Source organism: Oncorhynchus clarkii, chromosome 1, assembly GCF_045791955.1.
Source record: "Oncorhynchus clarkii lewisi isolate Uvic-CL-2024 chromosome 1, UVic_Ocla_1.0, whole genome shotgun sequence".
Classification (NCBI taxonomy): Eukaryota; Metazoa; Chordata; class Actinopteri; order Salmoniformes; family Salmonidae; genus Oncorhynchus; species Oncorhynchus clarkii.
The window spans coordinates 62,139,528-62,162,293 of record NC_092147.1 but is presented as its reverse complement, the minus strand read 5'-3'; the positions used below and the strand labels follow the sequence as shown (position 1 = coordinate 62,162,293).

Here is a 22,766-nt window from a genome sequence, read left to right as displayed (position 1 = left end):
ACCACACATAACGAAAAACGCATTACTGTTACGGTTTTCTTCGGGTGAAGTAGAGTCGGACCAAAATGCAGCGTGGTAATTTTCATACATGTTTAATAATGATGAAAAAACGAACAATACAAAAACAAGAAACGGAACGTGAAAACCTATACAGCCTATCTGGTGCAAACAAACACAGAGACAGGAACAATCACCCACCAAACACTCAAAGAATATGGCTGCCTAAATATGGTTCCCAATCAGAGACAACGATAATCACCTGCCTCTGATTGAGAACCAATTCAGACAGCCATAGACTTTGCTAGAGAACCCCACTAAACCACATCCCTATACCTACGAAAACCCCAAGACAAAACACACCACATAAATAAACCCATGTCACACCCTGGCCTGACCAAAATAATAAGGAAAACACAAAATATAAAGACCAGGGCGTGACAATTACAGACAAAATATTTTACAATTGACATACATTTGAAAACATTAACATGGACATTACAACTAGGTCAGATACGGGAGAGACGTTGTGTTGTGAGGTGTTGTTTTATTTGTTTTTTAAAGCTAATTTTGCTGTTTGCTTGAGTAATTTGAGATGGAAGGGAGTTACATGTGATCATAGCTCTACATAATACTGTGCTTTTCCTTGAATTCTGTCCTGGATTTGGGGAGTGTAAAGAGTCCCCTGGTGGTATGTCTGGCTGGGTAACTATGTCTGTCAGAGCTATACGCAAGTTGATTATACAGACAATTTGAACATTTAAACACAATAATATTTCTCACAAAAGCAAGAATTGATGCAGTTAATCTCTCGTCAACCCTCAACCAGGAAAGACCGGCATGCATGTTGTTGATGTTAGTTTTGTATTTGCAGTTAAGGGCAAGGTGTGCTGCTCTGCTTTCAACCAGCTGCAGCTTTGCTAGATCTTTCTTTGCTGCACTTGACCATATTACCAGACAGTAATCATGATGGGACAAGACCAGAGCCTGAACAACAAGTACAGTTGATTTTTGTGTCAACAACACAGAACATATTTTAGAGCAGACAGACCCCTCCCCATCTTAACAACTTTGTCAATATGACTTGACCATGACAAAGAAAAGCAACATTACATGATATACCTAGGAGTTTAGCTTCTACAACTTTCTCCGTGGTCACACCCTTCATACACAACTCCAGTTAAGGTTTATGTCTTCGATAATGTTTTGAACCAAATACAGTCCTTTTTGTTGTAGCTTTATTGAAGACCAGTTTAAGACCAGTTTATTATTAATCACTGACTGTAGCTCCTGATTTAGAATGTCGATGGGCTCACTGGCTTTGGGTGCTGACATGTCGAGTGGCAAATCATTTGTAAATATAGAGAAGAGTAATGGCCCAAGGCTCAAACAGTTCTCACAGTTAATTTCTTAAAGAGGTGCATGCTTGTCAACAATTGGCATAAATCATTTTACAAACTTCCAGTGCTGCATCTAGACTTACTTCCTCATAAACATCAGACCAACATACTTTTTATTCTTCAACATACGAGTCCCGAGAGAACGTTTTGTATGATCTCTTATAAATGACTTTAGGCCCAACATTTGTCACTTTGCCTTTCCTTGCTATTGCCACAATGTCATGGTCACTACAGCCAATGGGAACTGATATAGCTTTGGAGCAAAGCAATGCAGCATTCGTGAAGATATGATCAATAAAAGTGGATGTCACAGATTCAACATTATTGGTATGCACTCCAGTTGGTTGAGTGATAGCCTGGGTCATATTATAGTCAGTTAGAAGCTTCCTCTTGAGAGGACAGCTAGTCTGCTCTTCTGGTGCACAGCTTCAGGATAGTCCTCATTGAGGAAGATGTACATTCCTCTCAAATTATTGGCTCTGTTCAGAACGATTACCTTGTCCTTGAACCTCAGGAACTTGACCAGTATCAGCCTGGGCCTGTCACTTGGGCTTGTTTTCCAGTCCTGTGGGCGCGCTCCACCTCAGTCTTCCTGTGACCCGTCTTCAGTTTCTCAGTGATTATTTCCCTCACTTTGTCCTCAGACTCTGTCCAGATCTCATGTGGTGATTCTGCAATTCCGTCCACAACAATGTCGTTCCGCCTTGATTGACCTGTTTAAACTCATTGAGCTGACCTTTGGAGTACTGCAAACTATTCTTCAGGTTCTGGACTTTTCTGGTCAAATCGTCCATTATTTTATTAGTTGACTCAACCAGTATTTGGACACAACACTTGAAGCTATGTTATTGTTGTTGTAACAATTGTTTGTAGAACAACTTTTTTTTTGCCTAAAATAACCTTGTCCTCAATGGTACTTCCACCGGCATTGGTCTTTGTCATGGTAGCATGGTAGGTTAACACTGGCAATTCCAGCCAGCACAGCTTGCAGGACCGATGGAAATAGCAACAAACAGCAGGGATTTGAACAGCCACAAGCCCGGGACTATCCGCGCTCCCAGCCATAAGGGTTAATCACTTTGTGGGCTGTGTTCAAACTGTCAAGGGAACCTCGCTAGGCGCCATGCAGCAGCTCTTCAGACTTTAGGGTTTGGCAATATCCCGGGACAGATAGTAGCTGCCTCAGCAAATGAGGCTCACCACATCGCGGGAAACAAATGAAGCAGGTAGGCTAGTTTCGATTGGAGAAGGGCTTGGGCATGGCTCTTGCTATTGTGTATCGCTTTAACCGAAACGGACAGCACATTATTTACACATGCTGGCTGATCTAGACGAACACATTTTGAGCTTATTTTGCGTCCATTAGGGCCATGTACAGTGTGATCCAGCTCAGCACTGGCTGGCTGCAGGTCTGCCTCAAGGGGCCAGGGTTCCGGTTCGAGAAGCAGTTTTGATTGCTCCTACAGCCTTGCTTCGGTACTGCAGTTTAACTGATGCCCAGCCCATAGACAGCCACATAGGGAAGTCAGATTAGAAAATTCCTAATAAGACAGTCTGCGCCTTTGTGCGCAAAACATGCACTGAATTATTCAAATAATTGTTTCTGTGACAGATTTTTTCTGTCACTCACGGCCAAAGATATTAACAATTTACATTCATCCAATGTCTGCCATCTTTTTGGATAAAGTGATGACATTGTCGCTGCTCGCGCTGCTCCCTGTGCGCTAGTGCGCATGTGAAGTTGGGCCGTGTAAACCAGATGCAACCGGGTTATAGATGGTTCATGAATCGGCTAATGCGAACGTGAGTGGCTTACATTGAAAACAAAGGTCAGACATCTTGGACACAGTCTCTAGTTCTTTTATACCTCAATGGTCTGCCTGTCTCGTCAGCCAATACACTGTTTCCCAGAATGTCCCCCCTCCTGGGGTGGTCTGGTTGCAGCTGCTCCCAGGCTCTGAGCAGAGGATATCACCACAAACAGTATCACATCAAGGCTGGGTTTGAAAGGACATGGCTATTGTACTGTGGATGTGTGGAATGACAGATTCAGACTAAAGTATGTAGTGATAGATAGAGCAGCAGAAATAATTCAGTGTGAGTCGTCAGCAAGGCTATTAGAGTAAATGAAAACCAAAATAAAAACAACATTTTGAAAAACAATTTAGTAAACTGAAATAAATAAACTGAAATGAGGGCCTCCCAGGTGGCGCAGTGGTTAAGGGCCACCAGAGACTCTGGGTTCGCGCCCAGGCTCTGTCGTAACCGGCCGCGAGCAGGAGGTCCGTGGGGCGACGCACAATTGGCCTAGCGTCGTCCGAGTTAGGGAGGGTTTGGCCGGTAGGGATATCCTTGTCTCATCGCGCACCAGCGACTCCTGTGGCGGGCCGGGAGCAGTGCACATTAACCAAGGTCGCCAGGTGCACGGTGTTTCCTCCAACACATTGGTTCGGCTGGCTTCCGGGTTTGATGCGCGCTGTGTTAAGAAGCAGTGCGGCTTGGTTGGGTTGTGTATCGGAGGACGCATGACTTTCGACCTTTGTCTCTCCCGAGCCCATACGGGAGTTGTAGCGATGAGACAAGATAGTAGCTACTATCAATTGGATACCACGAAATTGGGGAGAAAAAGGGGGTAAAAAAAAGAAAAGAAAAGAACTGAAATGAAAAACATTGTAAAAACTAAAACTATCTTTGACTACAAACCTAACAACATTTTTATAAAAACCATCCTAAATTATGGTTATTTCTTTTCTAAACTTTGAGCAAAAATCGAATGGGGTTTTCAAGCTGTTTTTTCTGATGGGGTTTTCGAGCTTCTGAATCTGGTGGGTAAATGCTGGCAATAGATGCCGATGTTTCAAATAAGCCTAGCTTGTGCATCGTTATCACTAGCTATCACTAACTAACAGGGAAGAAATCGTAGGGTGAGCACGGTGCGTGACTGGGCCAAGCTTGACCAACTTGTGAAGTTGGCCCACACCGACCAAATTCAAACTGAAAGCCAGTCACTCTCTGATGTGGTGCCATGCCTTCTCAACCTTCAGTCAACTACTGTTGCAAAACAGTTGGCACAGGTCCTCCTGAAGTCACTGTGTGAGCGCTTCGCATGCATACTGAATCCTCTGGCAGCCAACTTTGATCCAACCCCTGCAGCAGCTTGCCTGATGGACCCAAATGTGTCTCTGGCACTTTGCTAAACAGAGATGGAACCACTGATGAGTCTTTTGCTTTACTTCAACAAATCAGAAAGTACAGCAGCGGAGCAGCAGGACACCAGGAAGATGCCAGCACGATGAATTCAGCAAGCATCTCGACCACAGTGCTTCAGAAATATAGCTTCCTCACATTGAAGATTGGGTCTGAGGTCAACTGTCCAGCTGGAGGGTCAATCTGGCAGGGCATTAAGTGCAATGTGTGATCTGCGGAAATACTTGGAAGAGGTAAAGAGGGGCATGTTGACAGAGTCACCTCTCCAGCTCTGGCAGGCAAGAATGGTTGTTTATCCTAAGCTTCACCCTGTGGCGCTGGATCTGGTTTCTGCCCATGTATCCCAGGCATTCTTGGAGAGAATATTCTCTGTCTGTGGTCAACTGTCGTCAGGCATGAGAAACTGAATGACCACCTCTCTGGAACACAGAGTCTTATTGAAGATGAACCAGAAAATCTTGTTTGGTTGAACAGAAACACACACACACACACACACACACACACACACACACACACACACACACACACACACACACACACACACACACACACACACACACACACTGGCTGGCTATGAACTGATAGATTTGTGTAGCAGTGTTGTATTGCTTATATTTTTGCTGTTGCAGCTGTTTTTATTGACCCTATTTGAAGGGGTTAGTCAGTGATAGATGTTTAATATTACATAAAGGTAACATGTCAAATGTGCCATGACTTAATTTTTTCCCCCCTCTCTCTTTCTGCCAGATAATGGCAACGGTATTTGATTCTTCTTACATCTACTACTAAAGTTAAAAAAGCATTGGATTGTGTAAGCATTGGCAAGAGAGTTTCCTTCTGCCATATTTCTTGCACCAGTCTAGGTGCTTATCCTTTAAATCCAAGTCACATTAGGATTGATTTATAATTTGAACCTAACTAAAACAATGTCCTGGCAATGGATTTGTATGGTGTCCTGTAGTGACCAAAACCCAGTGTTAGGATGGGCAGCGCCATTGAGGACTTTCGTCGCTTTGATTTAGTCAACTGGGTAGGACTTCCAAATTGATTGGCTGATCCCTTCTGATGACCGGGTTGACATGACCTGATGACTCAGTTGGGGAGTCGTGACACCCGGGTCATCAGGAGGGATCAGCCAATACATTTTACTTGTAAAGAAGAAAATTTACTTTCAAGATGGAGATGGCCTCAATGACGCTGCCCATGCTCTCACAGACGCCATCATGGCACAGATACAGAGATGTTATGTCTATCAACGTCTATGATCCTGGCCCATCACCTTATGGACAGTTGAAGTAAGAATTCAAATATAAAAATGTAATTGTGGCGTGTTGGTGTCTGCCTGTATGTACAGTTTGTGTGTGTCTCACCGTACTTCAGAAGGGTCAGAGGTGAGGCTTGCTCTGGAGATATCATTTGCCGTGGCTGTTTTTATATAGTTAAAGCCTTTTAAAACAATGAATGGATGTGAACTAATGATGTTTGCTCTCAGATAATGTAGAGTTGAAGTCGGAAGTTTACATACACTTAGGTTGGAGTCATTAAAACTTGTCGTTAACATTTCTCGTTAACAAACTATAGTTTTGGCAAGTCGGTTAGGACATTTACTTTGTGCATGACACAAATAATTTTTCCAACAATTGTTTACAGACAGATTTTTTCACTTATAATTCACTGTATCACAATTGCAGTGGGTCAGAAGTTTACATACACTAAGTTGACTGTGTCTTTAAACAGCTTGGAAAATTCCAGAAAATGATGGCTTTAGAAGCTTCTGATAAGCTAATTGACATCATTTGAGTCAATTGGAGGTGTACCTGTGGATGTACAGTGCCTTGCGAAAGTATTCGGCCCCCTTGAACTTTGCGACCTTTTGCCACATTTCAGGCTTCAAACATAAAGATATAACACTGTATTTTTTTGTGAAGAATCAACAACAAGTGGGACACAATCATGAAGTGGAACGACATTTATTGGATATTTCAAACTTTTTTAACAAATCAAAAACTGAAAAATTGGGCGTGCAAAATTATTCAGCCCCCTTAAGTTAATACTTTGTAGCGCCACTTTTTGCTGCGATTACAGCTGTAAGTCGCTTGGGGTATGTCTCTATCAGTTTTGCACATCGAGAGACTGACATTTTTTGCAAAACAGCTCGAGCTCAGTGAGGTTGGATGGAGAGCATTTGTGAACAGCAGTTTTCAGTTCTTTCCACAGATTCTCGATTGGATTCAGGTCTGGACTTTGACTTGGCCATTCTAACACCTGGATATGTTTATTTTTGAACCATTCCATTGTAGATTTTGCTTTATGTTTTGGATCATTGTCTTATTGGAAGACAAATCTCCGTCCCAGTCTCAGGTCTTTTGCAGACTCCATCAGGTTTTCTTCCAGAATGGTCCTGTATTTGGCTCCATCCATCTTCCCATCAATTTTAACCATCTTCCCTGTCCCTGCTGAAGAAAAGCAGGCCCAAACCATGATGCTGCCACCACCATGTTTGACAGTGGGGATGGTGTGTTCAGGGTGATGAGCTGTGTTGCTTTTACGCCAAACACAACGTCTTGCATTGTTGCCAAAAAGTTACATTTTGGTTTCATCTGACCAGAGCACCTTCTTCCACATGTTTGGTGTGTCTCCCAGGTGGCTTGTGGCAAACTTTAAACGACACTTTTTATGGATATCTTTAAGAAATGGCTTTCTTCTTGCCACTCTTCCATAAAGGCCAGATTTGTGCAATATACAACTGATTGTTGTCCTATGGACAGAGTCTCCCACCTCAGCTGTAGATCTCTGCAGTTCATCCAGAGTGATCATGGGCCTCTTGGCTGCATCTCTGATCAGTCTTCTCCTTGTATGAGCTGAAAGTTTAGAGGGACGGCCAGGTCTTGGTAGATTTGCAGTGGTCTGATACTCCTTCCATTTCAATATTATCGCTTGCACAGTGCTCGGACCTCTGAGACTATCACAGTGCAGGTGTATTTATACGGAGACTTGATTACACACAGGTGGATTGTATTTATCATCATTAGTCATTTAGGTCAACATTGGATCCTCACTGAACTTCTGGAGAGAGTTTGCTGCACTGAAAGTAAAGGGGCTGAATAATTTTGCACGCCCAATTTTGTTTTGTTGATTTGTTAAAAAAGTTTGAAATATCCAATAAATGTCGTTCCACTTCATGATTGTGTCCCACTTGTTGTTGATTCTTCACAAAAAAATACAGTGTTATATCTTTATGTTTGAAGCCTGAAATGTGGCAAAAGGTCGCAAAGTTCAAGGGGGCCGAATACTTTCGCAAGGCACTGTATTTCAAGGCCTACCTTCAAACTCAGTGCCTCTTTGCTTGACATCATGGGAAAAGCAAAAGAAGTCAGCCAAGACCTCAGAAAAGCAATTGTAGACCTCCACAAGTCTGGTTCATCCTTGGGAGCAATTTCCAAACACCTGAAGGTACCACGTTCATCTGTACAAACAATAGTATGCAAGTATAAACACCATGGGACCACGCAGCCGTCATATACCTCTCAGGAAGGAGACGCATTCCGTCTCCTAGAGATAACATAACCTCAGCAAGGAAGAAGCCACTGCTCCAAAACCGCCATAAAAAAAGCCAGACTACGGTTTGCAACTGCACATGGGGACAAAGATCGCACTTTTTTGGAGAAATGTCCTCTGGTCTGATGAAACAAAAATAGAACTGTTTGGCCATAATGACCATCATTATGTTTGGAGGAAAAACGGGGAGGCTTGCAAGCTGAAGAACACCATCCCAATCAAAAGCACGGGGGTGGCAGCATCATGTTGTGGGGGTGCTTTGCTGCAGGAGAGACTGGTGCACTTCACAAAATAGATGGCATCATGAGGTAGGAAAATTATGTGGATATAATGAAGCAAAATCCCTTCAGTCAGGAAGTTAAAGCTTGGTCGTAAATGGGTCTTCCAAATGAACAATGACCCCAAGCATACTTCCAAAGTTGTGGCAAAATGGCTTAAGGACAACAAAGTCAAGGTATTGGAGTGGCCATTACAAAGCCCTGACCTCAATCCCATAGAAAGTTTGTGGGCAGAACTGAAAAAGCATGTGCGAGCAAGGAGGTCTACAAACCTGACTCAGTTACACCAGCTCTGTCAGGAGGAATGGGCTAAAATTCATCCAACTTATTGTGGGAAACTTGTGAAAGGCTACCCACAATCTTTGACCCAGGTTAAGCCATTTAAAGGCAATGCTACCAAATACTAATTGAGTGTATTTAAACTTCTGACCCACTGGGAATGTGATGCAAGAAATAAAATCTGAAATAAATCAAACTCTACTATTATTCTGACATTTCACATTCTAAAAATAAAGTAGTGATTCTAACTGACCTAAAACAAGGACATTTTACTAGGATTAAATGTCAGGAATTGTGAAAAACTGAGTTTAAATGTATTTGGCTAAGGTGTCTGTAAACTTCTGACTTCAAATGTATGTACAGTATTTGTTATGAGAAGGGTTGCCAAGGCAAGGCATAGTTATTTGAGTTGACGTGGGTAGCTCATCTCGGGTCAAACACAGCAAGTGATGGGATAAAAGTAAATTAGCCAGACAGACTTACTCTCTTAATATGCGTTGACTTAGTATGGTCATATGGTCATAATTATGGCAATGTGTTTTTATGTTCATTGACCTGACAGTAATAGTTTACATGAATGAAGAGAGCATGGCTGTGCTTGGAAGAAAAGTGGATCATAATCATGTGTTTGTCAGGAATATTTGAGTAAAATGCTGAGAGATTATGTTTCTTTGATTTGAACAGCTCTCGTACCATTTATTTCGGTGTGCGTGCGTTTGTGTTTGTCCTTGTGTCTAGCTGAGAAAGGGGGCCATTTGTGTGTACGAAGTACGGATGTGTGTGTCGGGGCTGTGCTCGCCAGTGTGTGTGAGTCATGTTTCACATTAGTATTTCTCCGGAGGTCAGGTTAGGCGTTGCACCTCCACGGTTTAACTTCAAAGTTCACTCAATTCTCCCCCCACCCCGCATCCCATTCCACTGGGTGAGCGATACGCTCCCGTATCAAAGGTGAAAACTAATCTGGCCAGTGAAATTCCTCTTTTCGCATCCAAACACTATGTGGCGGCCTGCCTGCCTGCCTTATGTCATAATGAGACCCAAACATGTAAATGGGAGCAGGATGAGATGGAGCAGCCACTTAGGTCTAAATGGCTGCAGGTAGCAGAGCTGTCAGGGTGTGAAATGGGATTGGCCTTGTTGTCATGCAATCCATAATCAAAAAATGGAAGAGAAGATTGCAGAGGAAGGGAGGGAGGGAGGGAGGGTGGGAAATGGGAAAGCATAGAGGGTCGGAAGGTGTGAGGCAGAGGTTTCTCAGCCATGAACGTACACTCCCATAGCCTACACACACACGCACACTGTAAATACACATGGACATGCTGCACTTAGGCATATGCAATAGGACACATTTAAGCACAGAAACACTTTTTTTTTGCATTTCCCTGCTCTCTTTTCTCTTCCAGACCTATCTAGTTGTGTATTGCTGCCACACATCATTGTAGGCTAGTTATGGTCTGGCCCTGATGGGGATTCAGCAGTGTCTAGTCTCTGACAAGCCCTTCCTCCGCTCTAGGAAACTTCAGTCTGAAGTGTTTTGGAAACAATGTGGTTTTTATGATGATCGTAATAGAGTCATCAGAGCTCTAACATTACATTACAGTGCTTTTTTTATGGGCCGGCGGCACTCGGATGCCATTGGAGGCCTCTGTTGGTTCAGGAGACCGAGAAACAAATGTGTTGAAAAGGAATAGACAAGAGGAAGTCTCTCTGGTGAGCTTTCTGATTGCACTAGCTGAGTTATTGTTATAAAGGGACATTTTAGCACTTTTTACTTTTTAACATCATATTCATTATCTCCAGCAGCATGCCAGTCTTCTAATGTGAAAATGCCACCTCTCTGGCTGGAAGCACATTGTAGTTTTTGAAAATCACAGTTAAAAAATAAAAAGCATTCCTCCCAATGACGTCATAGCGACGGATTTTCAAAATAAGTTTTGTTCCTTTCCGTTTCAGTGTAGAACATAGAAATGTGCAGTGATATATATGGGCATGGTAAACATTGGTTGCACCTCCGTCACTCGGTCGCGTCGTTGCCATTGTTATCAACATTCTACAAATGCCGCAGCATATTGATGATCTGATGGTGAATGCCAAGTCTTTTCTAAACGGCGGCGAATGACTATTTCGTCAAATTTACACTAGTGGCCTGGAAATACATTGTAGAAAGTAGACAAATCATTTGTAGAAAACAACTTTGACATCATTGTGATGTTGTCATGTTTACAAAGTGGAAAAATTGAATTAGTTGCAGGGATCTTGCAGTATCCCTTTAACCTGTGGAGTGTTATTGTTATTCTTTGTTGGGCACTTTAGAAGAAAATTGCAGTTTTGTGTACAGTGTATCAACCAGTGAGGGAGGAGATTGATGTTGTCCATATTCTCTCTAAGTGTTGAGCAACATGTGGTCTCAGAAGGCGTAAGGAACATGTGTGTGCGCGTGTGCGCGTGTGTGTGTACAGAGAGCATACAGAGATAGCTCCATTGAGACTGCTGTGTAGTAAAGAGGGGATGAGTCACCCTCCTCTCACTCTCAGCCCCAGACTGCGCCCACCAGCCAGCTCTCCACTGGGCAGGCCACCATGTGAATGTGGCAATAGATTATCCTCTTAGAAAAGCACTGCATTTTTCAAGTATAGATGTTATCATAGTTTGACAAGGTATTCAACAGGTAATGCGGGTTCTATGTATGTAGGTTGAGAGACAAGCTTGGTTAGTGAAATGGGGAAGTCATCTTATTTCGTCATTCAGATGTGGTTCAGGTTGTTTCATTTGTTCATTTAGATAAGGAACTCTCAGCCTACAGCCATTCCTTCAACATCCTTTAGTTGTAATCATGGTTGAGTAACTTTGTGTAATGCTGAACTGTGAGTGGGCTCTGCCGCAGACACGCACGCACACACACACACACACACACACACACACGCACACGCACACAGGGGCCAAGGTCACTCCACAGAGCACTTAGTATAGGTCACTTAAGCTCATAGCTTCAAGTCTATTAAGAAAAGAGACTGCAGTAACTAGAGTGGTACAGTATACACTCAAGTGTACAAAACATTCCTAATACCTTCCTAAGATTGAGTTGCGCCGCCTTTTGCCCTCAGAACCACCTCAATTCGTCGGGGCGTGGACTTTACAAGGTGTCAAAAGGCATTCCACAGGTTTGCTGGCCCATGTTGACTTCCTACAGTTGTGTCAAGTTGGCTGGATGTCCTTAAGGTGGTGGACCGTTCTTGATGCACACGGGAAACTATTGAGCGTGAAAAACCCAGCAGCGTTGGAGTTCTTGACACACTCAAACCGGTGCGCCTGGCACCAACTACCATACCCCGTTCAAAGGCACTTAAATATTTTAATATCACCCTCTGAATGGCACACACACAATCCTTCTTTAACCTGTCTCCTCCCCTTCATCTACGCTGAGTGAAGTGAATTTAACAAGTGACACCAATAAGGGATCATAGCTTTCACCCGGATTCACCTGGTCAGTCTATGTCTCAGAGTTGTTCGTAATGTTTTGTACACTCAGCGTAATTCAGATACGCAGCAAATGTTACTTATTTTTAATCTAAGGCAGAGGAAGAGACTCTGGGGACATGATGTTAACCGTATCCTTTGATGTGTAAGTAGAGGAATCAAGCACAAATTATACACAGGACCCTTAAATAACGATGTCTGGAGGGACGTTTCACTGTATTCCAAATGAGATACATCATCTAATAATGGTCCATAATATGATGTTTGATTTAACTTGATTTCATTACACAAACAACAGTGTGCTTTATGTGCATGTCCCTGTCAACATCTTGATCCTATCGGTCTTATTCCGTCTCCGCGGTTATAAGAGCATTCGGCTCACAACCACCGGGGAAACATTGTAGAAACAAATGTTGCATGATGGTTTTCGGGATCATCGCCTGTCAGTCACCGTTCACTGTTAGTCCACACCGGCTGTTTATGAAGCATGTGACAAATAAAATGTGATTTGTCCAGGGAGGGAGTTTGACCGGCCTGCTCCCCTGGGTGTTATTGGGTGGTTGTAGATGGGTTTGATTTGCACACTTTCCAGTTCCGTTCCAGAACGGCTGCTCAGGGATGATAAAGAATGGTGCTGGATGGAGCCGGGAGCCCTTCGGCCAGTCCGCCAAGGGACGTTAAAGTGTAGGGTGTTCCTGTGAGTCTCTGTATCGTTGTCATATGCATGTGTGCGGGGGGGGGGAAAGAACAAGGGAGAGATAATTGAGCGCATGCGCTTCAGTTTGACCCATAATCCTTAAATCCTCATGAAAATAAATATTGGTATACAGACACCATCTTAGCACAGCACCTCCCAGACCCCACTGACTCCATGATCTCTCAATGTTCAGTGTAACTGGGATCTTTTGAGATTATTGGATTGGAATTGGGGCCGGGTTTAATTAACACGAGTAATCTGATTTTCGGGGATGGGGGGGGGGGGGGGCGCGTGTGTCGTATGGATTAAATGTGTAGGGACAACACAGACACGGGATAAAGAGGCTGTTTGGCTGCAGAGGGGAAAGGGACAACGGAGCGTGCTTAGATGGAACATGGTGGCTAATCCAGAATAGGTTTAGCCGGCCTGGGCACGGTATACTCTGGCTCAGTCTGTGGTGATTTGTGCTGTCAGGGCCGGGACAGGGGCCCCGCTAAACACACTAATAATGTCCACACAGGCAGCCAGGCAACACTCACTTATGTGATACGATAGTAATAATGATGATAATAGCTGTGAGTGGTCTGGATGGAAGAATCCTATTGGAAACTGGCTGGCTGCTGTTCTTATCTGACGCTGGGAGTAGGGCTGGTTGGCAAGAATACGTGAGGAATGGGAATTGTTCAGAGCCTGGTGCTACAAGGTATTGCAAGGAGACATCACTCAGTATCACTGCTATATGAACAATTAGGGATATACTGTATTTTTTTGTTCCCCCGACAGGCAAACTATGATGGTTATGGATATTGCATTATGTGTCTGTTAAGCAACTACACTCTTAGGAAAAAAAGAGAGAAGGGTTTCAAAAGGGTTTTTCGGCTGTCTCCATAGGAGAACCCTTTTTGGTCGAGGTAGAACCCTTTTGGTTCCATGTAGAACTCTGTAGAAAAGGTTCTACGTGGAACCAAAAAGGGTTCTTCAAAAGGTTATCCTATGGGGACAGCCGACTATATATCTTGAGGTTTTTCTAAGAGTGTCGAGACAACACCAGCGATGATAATGATAAAAGGATGTTTTGCAATTGGGAGAATAGGCAGGTCTTTTTCTCCATTTCCTGGGACGTTGATTTTCGACCAATGGGATCATTCGGTTGTGAGATCAAGTTGATGCGCCAGTATTTGGCATCAATCACTCTGCAGTCTTTGTTCAACTGTCCACTGTATGAGAGGTCTGTCTCTCCCTGCATCTCCCCAGGAGTTTTAACACTGGGACTGGCAATGCTGAGAACTATTTGTTCAAAGCAGGCAGTCATGCACCCTGCAGTGTGATTCACAATTTTTCTCGGTCTGGTGAAAGTGACATCTCCCTCCTCCCCCACTCCTCCTCCATCTTGCCCTTCTTCTTTGCTTCTAACCCTCCATACATTGCACACTTTTCATCTCCTCTCTTCCACCTCTCCATGCTCTTTTCTCTTCTCTTCATCACCCCCCCACCCCCCCACCTTCCCTTTCCTACCCTCCCCTTTCCCCTCCTCTCCTCTGAGCCCCTTCCTACCGTTTGACCCGAGCCAGTCGGATGACTGTTAGTGTTCCTCCAATCACCTCACCCCACAGCAGTAAATCCAGTCCTCGGCAGCCCCGTGAGCTAAAGTCCCCTCCTGCAGCGCCATTTCTCAGATACTAGGACTGCTCCTGGAGTTATGGGGATACTCTCAGCAGGCTATATATGGATAGGGTATAAAGATTTAGTTGGGTATATATGGATTTTTACTTAGCAGGAGGATCCTTGAATCCAATATGAGGGCATTTGACAAGTAGTTTTGATTGGTTCAGTCAGTCAACTGGTAAATGGTTGAATATGGTGTAAAGGCTCAGGGGCTAAGAGGCAGAGCTACAGCAGTCTCAGTTATCATTATAGCCTCAGTGATGACGATCTAGTGATGTCGATATGTCCCATGAGACACTTTGACCCCGAGAACTCGCCCTTCGCTGTACTTTTAACCACTCTGGACGGATAAATAAAGGTCCTGTCATTTCAGAATGGTCATTTACTATAGCTGAGAATTGTAGTTGTACTCGGCAATCAGCCCTCCCTCTCCTTTTGCCTCTCTTTTCCTTGCCCTCTCACGCTCTCTCCCCCTCCTTCCACAGACAAAGTCTCTATCTCGCTCTCTATTTCACCCTCATCTCCTCTCTCCCGCTTCCTCTCCAGCTTCCTCTCTCTCACTCGCTTTCCCTGCTATCCCTCTGCCTCTTTCAGTTCGGGCTCCATTGAACTGACTGGTGATGTTCTGCGTGGTCGTCTCTCCCTGTCACACTGTTACATATCTGTAAGAGATCCAGATCCGCCTCTGGCCATAGCCCTCTTACCCTCCAGCCCTGACTATTAGTGCTTGTCACACAGTACAGCAGGGTCACGGGCCCCCACAGGCCACTAGCAGCCCCTACCGGTCCATGTGTGAGCCTGTGGGTTAGCTGGTCAGGGGAAGTGGTGATAGAGAAGGACAGCTGTGTAGAATACACTCACGGCCATGAACACGGACGAGGCATCATAGAGACACGGAGCTACGGAGCCAACCCTGCTCACTCCCACACCAGGCCTCCGACGGTGCCCATTCAGTTCTGCGGCTGCGTTGATCACAGTGCAGCCAAATCAATGGCGCTAACTTTCATGTGTCTTGAAGTGGAGGGATGTGAAAACATTTGGTCCTAACCTCCTATTCACTTTGCTACTGGTTTCAACTGCCCCATGCCGTTTTACGAATGGTCACAGTGCAGCCAAATCCACGGAGCTCGGCTAGCGTTCTTATTTCTTGATGGATATGATGTGGAAGAACGTATGTTTACCCAACCCTGAAAGAGGAGCAAACTCATTCCCAGAGAATCATGTCCATAGTTGTCACGATAATGTGTGTGCTCTCAGTGTGACGTGACAGCATAGTAACGCTCCTGTGTGAGGCCCTGTAAAGGGCATTATATGCTTCCAGATGTGTAGCACAGATGCAGCGTGATGTTGAAGTTTTCCTAATGAGCGTCTGCTACTCTAGTAGTATGACATTAAGAGAGAGAGAGAGAGTCATGCTGATTCTCTCGCTCCCCGTGAGCGCTACGTGTGTTTTGCAAATTCTGAGAATGGTTTGCACGACATAACGTTTTTTGTTGTTGTTGTGAACCATTGTTCATGTGGTAATGAGCATTGTGCGCGCGTGTTTTGTTTTCGGTTGCCCAGATACAGCATACACATGAGGTCCACTTCGTTTTCTTTGCGCTTAGACTGTCACATTCAGTACATTGTTTGTTTTTCGGAATAGTATGTGAAATACGATACCATATGTGGTGTCTGACCCTGGTCTCTTTCTCTCTTCAACCCCCCCCCCCCCGCCTCTCTCTGCCCCCCCTCCACCCCCCCACCCCACCCCCCCCCCCCCCACTGTCTCCTTGTCTCTCTTCTCCATGTCCATTTCTCTCTCAATTCAAAGCATTGAGTACAATTGCAAAATCTTATATACTCTCTCTCTCTCTCTCTCTCTCTCTCTCTCTCTCTCTCTCTCTCTCTCTCTCTCTCTCTCTCTCTCTCTCTCTCTCTCTCTCTCTCTCTCTCTCTCTCTCTCTCTCATAGGATCTGAAGAAGGTGCTTTCTTTCCCCCCGTACCCTGGGGAGTTTCTGCACCCGGTCGTGTATGCCTGCACGGCCGTTATGTTGCTCTGCCTCTTCGCCTCCATCATCACCTATATCGTGCACCACAGGTAAAAACCCTTGGAATACTGTGTGTGTGGTGGGGGGGGGGGGGGATATGTGTCTGCGTGCATGTGTACAGTATGGGTGTGTCTGTTTGTTTAGTTCTGTGTTGAAAGGATTTGAAGTGAGTTCTCATCTTCAGTTAACTAACCACGCTTGGTAAAAACACACACACATCCAGGTCATGTATCCATCACAACACACCGCCTCTCCTTTTTGGGATTTTTCCTTTCTTCATTTTCCTCCGTCATGCTCCTGGGTTGTGAGTCAGCCGCTGTGGGCCTGACTCAGACATCTGAACTGGAGGATTGATGTGTGTCTCAGTGCGGTTTAGAGGGATGTGTGCGCGTGCGTGAGCCAAACTACCCCTACTCCATAATGGCCAGACCACCTCGGTCACCTCTCTCCGTATGGTCTTTGAATCCCCGAGGGCTGTGCTATATGTCCGTTCGTCTAGTCGTCCTCTACTGATGATCCAGTGTGGTCTCCAGGCAACCATGGATAGCTTGTTATTTGTTCGGGCCTCATTTTCCCTTTTGAGTCTTTGTTAGTCACTCACGAGCAATGGAGTAAGCGGCCAAATGTGACAAGCATTCATTCCTTCTATACCTTCACTGTGCTGAGAATAAAAGACCAAAAAGAAAGTTGTTCCGTGTCTCTGAAACGACAGATGAAATAAACGAGACCTTTTTGATACTGCCTTTGGTTCTGATGGGAAGTAGATAGGTGTAATGGGTCGCGAAGATCTATGAGCAAATTGAAGTTTGGCATCATTATGAGGCCACTCTGAGAAAGAGAGGGAAAGGAGATATTGACAAAATGGAGGGCTATAAACGGGTTGGTTGTTCAGAAACGAAACCGATGTGTGCGCAACTATGGGGCGACAGACGGGGTTGGCTTATGCTGTTGGCAACATGTAAACTATATTCCGTCTCCTATGTTTAGCAAAAACATAAACACATTTGTACAATGAGCACTCGTTGTCTCTCAAATACATTGTGACAGTTGTTGGTTAACTAGCTAGCGATTTTTTGTTGTTGTCATATTAGCATTGACATAAAATCAGTCAAAACACCTCAAAACAAGACATGGTATTAAGAACAAGATTAAACGAGCCACTTAACAATTCCCCACATTGGCAGCTTCTTGTCATTGTTGGTAGCTATATGTGCGCGTCGTTTTCATGACGTTGTCACCTAACCCCGTCTACAAGGGTAGATGGACGACGAAGACATGCAACTGCAGTCTGGGAGGAGTGATGTCGTTGGCGGCGCCACGACTGCGGTCGGGAGACACCCTGTTCTCAGAGGGAACGAGCCATCGTATCACAGCTGCAGCAGGAGTACAACGCTACAACACCTCGCCTCCCTCCATGTCCAAAGGCATAACAACATAGCCAAGCCGTGTCTTCCTTACTGTAGAAATGCTCTAAGGGCGTTATTCTGAATTGAGATCCATGCACACCAGTCTCCCATTGATGTCAGTGAACGATTTACGCGAACGTCTTGAGTTGTGAACGCAGGTCTCAAATCAGAAAAATGTCCTAAATGTGTAGAAATAACTTCACTGACTGTCATAACGTTAGTGTATTCCAAGCAAGGGGAGTGTGTAGTTAGTGTAGCACCACTGAACAGTTCAGCTGGTGAGCTAACACAAGTGCTAATTCCACAAGGGCGAAGTTCACCCTTCTGAACGTTCCCTCCCCTCGGCCAAGGAGAACAAGTAAGGGGTCAGTTTTGCCACACGTGTACTGTAGAGGTCATTTCAGTGCTTCACTGACTCCTATAAGGTTAGTGTATTTCAAACAAAGGGAGTGTGTATTGACTGAATAGTGACGGTGGTGAGCCTATTATCAAGGGTTTATTCCATTTGGACTCCCAAGTTCCCCCTTGAGAATATCCCCTCGGGCCAAGGAGAACAAGTTAGAGGTCAGTTTAGCCACATGCTCTCCCGGGGGAACGAGGAAGTGGAGGGGTTCCAGGTGAATGCACTTGACCCAATAAGAGCCCATAGCCAAGCCCATGACAAGCACTGGGAGGCAGGCAGAGACTGCAGTGATTTATGGCCATCTCCTGGAGCCTCCTTGGTTGTAGTTTAGCACCTAAAAAGCAGCTCTTCCTCTCCTCTTTGGCACATAACACTGCACACTAACTCAGACACGCCTCACAGGATACTGCTGCTCTCTCTCTCCATCTCCCTCTCTCTCTGTCTGTAGGTCTCTCTCATTATCACTTGTTTTCACTAATTCTCTCTCCGGTCTCTCTCTCTCTGGTCTCTGGTCTCCCTCTTCCTGTGGTCTCTCTTACTCTCTTTCAGTCTTGCGCTCTCTCTCTCTCTCTTTCTCTGGACAGAGGTTGCTTTCCTATACATGTCTTCCCCCTGGTGTATAATGGCACTGGTGAAAATGATGAGGATAATGCTGATTTAGGATACTGGATAGATAGTTTATTTGACCTGAATGCTGCATCCGGATTGGCTAACCCACATATTCTTAGTATTTTTTTCCAACAGCTGGACACAGAGTGGCAATATAGGTTAAGTGCCATGCCTAAGGGTCTCTCTCTCTCTCTCTCTCTCTCTTTCTTCAGAATGGCATGGCTCCCAAAGGTTTTACATTTATCTTCGGTAATACTAATTACCACCCCTCAAAGACATTCTTTGAGAAAGTATACTTGGTCATAACAGACTTTATATGGGCAAATAAAACTCTTATAAAAAGGAAGGTTCTACAACTTCCTGAGTCTGAGGGTGGTTTTAACCGTATATCGACTCACCACCCAAATCAAATGAAATCACATTTTCAAATCAAATCAAATTTTATTGGTCCCATACACATATTTAACAGATGTTGATGCGGGTGAAGTGAAATGCTTGTGATCCTAGCTCCACCAGTGCAGTAGTATCTAAAAACGATTCACAACAATACGCACAAATCTAGAAATATATAAATATTAGATCGAGCAATGTCGGAGTGGCATTGACTAAAATACGGTACAATAGAATACAGTATATACATATGATATGAATAAAGCAGTACGTAAACATGATTAAAGTGACTAGTGTTCCATCATGGGCTTTTAACTTACGAGATATAGTTAAATGCCGTAAAGAGAAACAATGGGTACATATTTAAGCTGCACGTGCTCATCCCCAGAAACTGTCTACGAGTCTATTTTCAAAGGATAAAGTTAAGAACATTATCAACTCCATAGTTAAGAACGCTATAAAAAATATGGAAGACATTGAAACGTATTCTACAAGAACCAATTATCACTCCCTTAAAACACAAACCTATGAACAATACAATAGTTTTTCAGAATTCACCAATAAATTGGTCCGCATGGAAAACTAAAGGCATAGATGACTTGGTAATAGGGAATACAAGTATTTCCATGATAGAATTTTAAAAAGCAGTTCTGGAGCTACCAATGTACATTTTCACATGCAACTTTGATATGAAGAAATGCCTATTTGAAATATTTTGAACATCAGAGCAATCTTAAGGAATTCCTATTTGAGTCAGAAAAGGACACATTAATCCAGTATAAACGAATGTATAGGATGCATTACACAAGACTAAATTCCCCCAAAAATGTGGACAGCAGAGTCATGTCTTAAGTGTAAAACTAACAATGACTCAATAATCCAGGCCTTCTGGGAATTTGAGGCCATGTGGCAGAGAGTGACTTTCACCTCATCCCGTTATTTCTATTTTCTCATCCATCTGTTTTCTGTTCTTCCCTGTATATGATCTGAACGATGAATTGCATGACATGGCTGTGCTTTAAAATCTGTATATTAATTTAGGGGATATGTACATTGCATTTCACCAGATTTTCACCTCATCCCCATATTTCTCATCCCCTTATATCCTAATAAATGACCTGAATGATTGAAGTGGGTATTTTGAAAACTCTAAAATGTTCAACATCCTCTCCATCAATCTGTAATCCATTCCCCTGATTCTCTGTGCTATTCATATTTATTTGACTGACTGTGTGGGTTTTTCTTTTGGCAGCACAATCCGCATCAGTCGGAAGGGATGGCACATGCTCCTCAACTTCTGTTTCCACACGGCTCTGACCTTCACTGTGTTTGCCGGAGGCATCAATCGAATCAAATACCCCATCATCTGTCAAGCAGTAAGTGCACTGCCTTTTCATTTCCGCCCTCTCAAAGCTCTCCGGTGGAAATGATTATGAATGTCTATTGAGGTGCTCTGAGTGCACAGTGCAGTACGTATAGCTCCCCCTCTCTCTCTCTCTCTCTCTCTCTCTCCCTACACAGTGTTCAACAGTACAGTACAGTCCATCCAGCTTAATTTGCCTACCCTACAGTAGATGAATGAATGCTTTATCTAGCTATCTGTCTTCCTGTGCGTTTCCTATTGACATATTGGCTGGCAGTACATATCCTGTGACGAAAGCCAGGTTGCCTGTCCCTCCAGGGGTTTCCCGACCCGGCCCCCAGGGGCTTTTTACCCGGCAGTTTGTTGTCCTAATGAGGGTGTTGTTTTGCCGTCGTCTCAAGGGGAGTAGGAGTATGGCTGCCGTTACTGATGTTGCCTACCGCTTGGCTCTCTCTTCCTCCGTAGGTGGCACCTCCATCTCTTAGCCTGAGGCTTGTGAACGAGAATGAGAAAATACAGAGAGAGCGAGAGAAAGGGAACGAGAAAGAGAGAGCGAGTGAGGGAGAGAGATACGTGGAGAGAGAGCGAGACACAGGCACCAGTAAGCGCTGCGGGACGTGGCTGGTTACGAGGCCTGTATGACGGTGTGGGTTAGCTAACGGGTCACAGGAGTGCTTTCTTTCCTGCTGGGAGCATTAACGCTTAGCTCTGAGATGTTAGAAAATAGAAGAGATCAGGGGAGATGTGTCAACGTGAGAGGATCCTGCCATACGTACTGTTTTTAGGGCCGAGCCTGGAGGCAGCGAGGGGAAGGATAGCATCGGGGTGGCTAATTGGTAGTGCATGTCAAGACCTGAGGTGTATCCTGAGTCCTTACTTAAAGATAAAGCAGATGGTTAGAGACATCAGGTAAGAGAGGTTTACGTTACAAAGAATGGATAATGGTTGATGTGGAGTTAAAACGTCAGCGTTTGCGATAGACTCAATCGTGTCTTGCCAAAATAAGGAGTATGAAGACCAGGCACATGGCTACATTTTGAGAGATTGACGGCTAGATGACACTGTCGGTTGTAACGAGAGTTTGACACGTCCGTTTGAACACGTCATCTGGCCTCTGCGATCTCTCGTCGGCGCGTGGAGCATTTAGCCAGCTTTTCTCTCGTTCTACCGTTTCAGTTGAGGTTTCGAAGGCTTCAAACTCACCCTCTATTCTTTTCTGGTCAGAACCAAGTCCGTCAGTGAACCCGGGACCCCTGGGCTGCTGCCTCGCCCTCCTGTCACCAACAGTTTAGACATCTTCTTGTTCTAAAACACAATGAGTCCACCTCAGTGTGGAGCCAAACACATCGATCACCGTAGCTCACTGTAGCTCATGGAAGCCAACAGTGGCTGGCATGCCTTGGCTGCCCGTCAAGAGGCTTGGCTCGGACAGAGAGACAGCTAGCTAGGCTAGGCGCCTCTGGTTCATGCCGCGCCCGTCAAGCAAGCGTCGACAACTACATTGTGTGACACAGTTCAGCCGGTGTAATGGCACATGATTAAGGCCCAATTAGCATATTCCCCGTCAGATTTTTCCGTCCACATGGATGCATTGGCAACGTGTGCTCTGAGTGACATGCAGACATCTTGCCGAGATGCCACAGTTTGAGAGATGCCTGTAAAGCAAAGGACATCTTGTGTGGATATTAGCCCTCTCCCAATGTCATTATCGCGCAGGTGTGTTCTGCACAGTGTCTCCGGTGCTCCTTACCACTGGCTATTGATCTGATTGAATCATGTTGCCTTATGTAGAAGCACTGCATTTTTAATGGGTAACTCGGCGTTGCTGTGGGATTATTTGGGCCCGGTTTGTCTCCCCTCCTCTCAATGGGTTTGAGGCTGTTTCCCTGTTCCCAGCAGTGGGGACAGTGTCTGGGATGATTACATGGCTGATTGCTAGAGGAGCTGGTAGTAAGGATATGTGTGATCACAAACACCTCTCCACCCTCCTCCATCCCTCCACCCTC

General features: G+C 44.7%; 1 protein-coding gene across 2 annotated transcripts in view; it reads left to right on the top strand.

Moving 5' to 3' along the window:
• Window positions 1-22,766, top strand: part of LOC139410176 (adhesion G protein-coupled receptor A3-like) — a 278,756-nt gene that overhangs the window by 221,135 nt on the left and 34,855 nt on the right. For both annotated transcript variants that reach the window (XM_071155639.1, XM_071155632.1), the window contains exons 15-16: window positions 16,512-16,639; window positions 20,650-20,773. In XM_071155639.1, coding sequence (XP_071011740.1) covers window positions 16,512-16,639; window positions 20,650-20,773 — 252 coding nt within the window. The remainder of the gene's footprint in view (window positions 1-16,511; window positions 16,640-20,649; window positions 20,774-22,766) is intronic.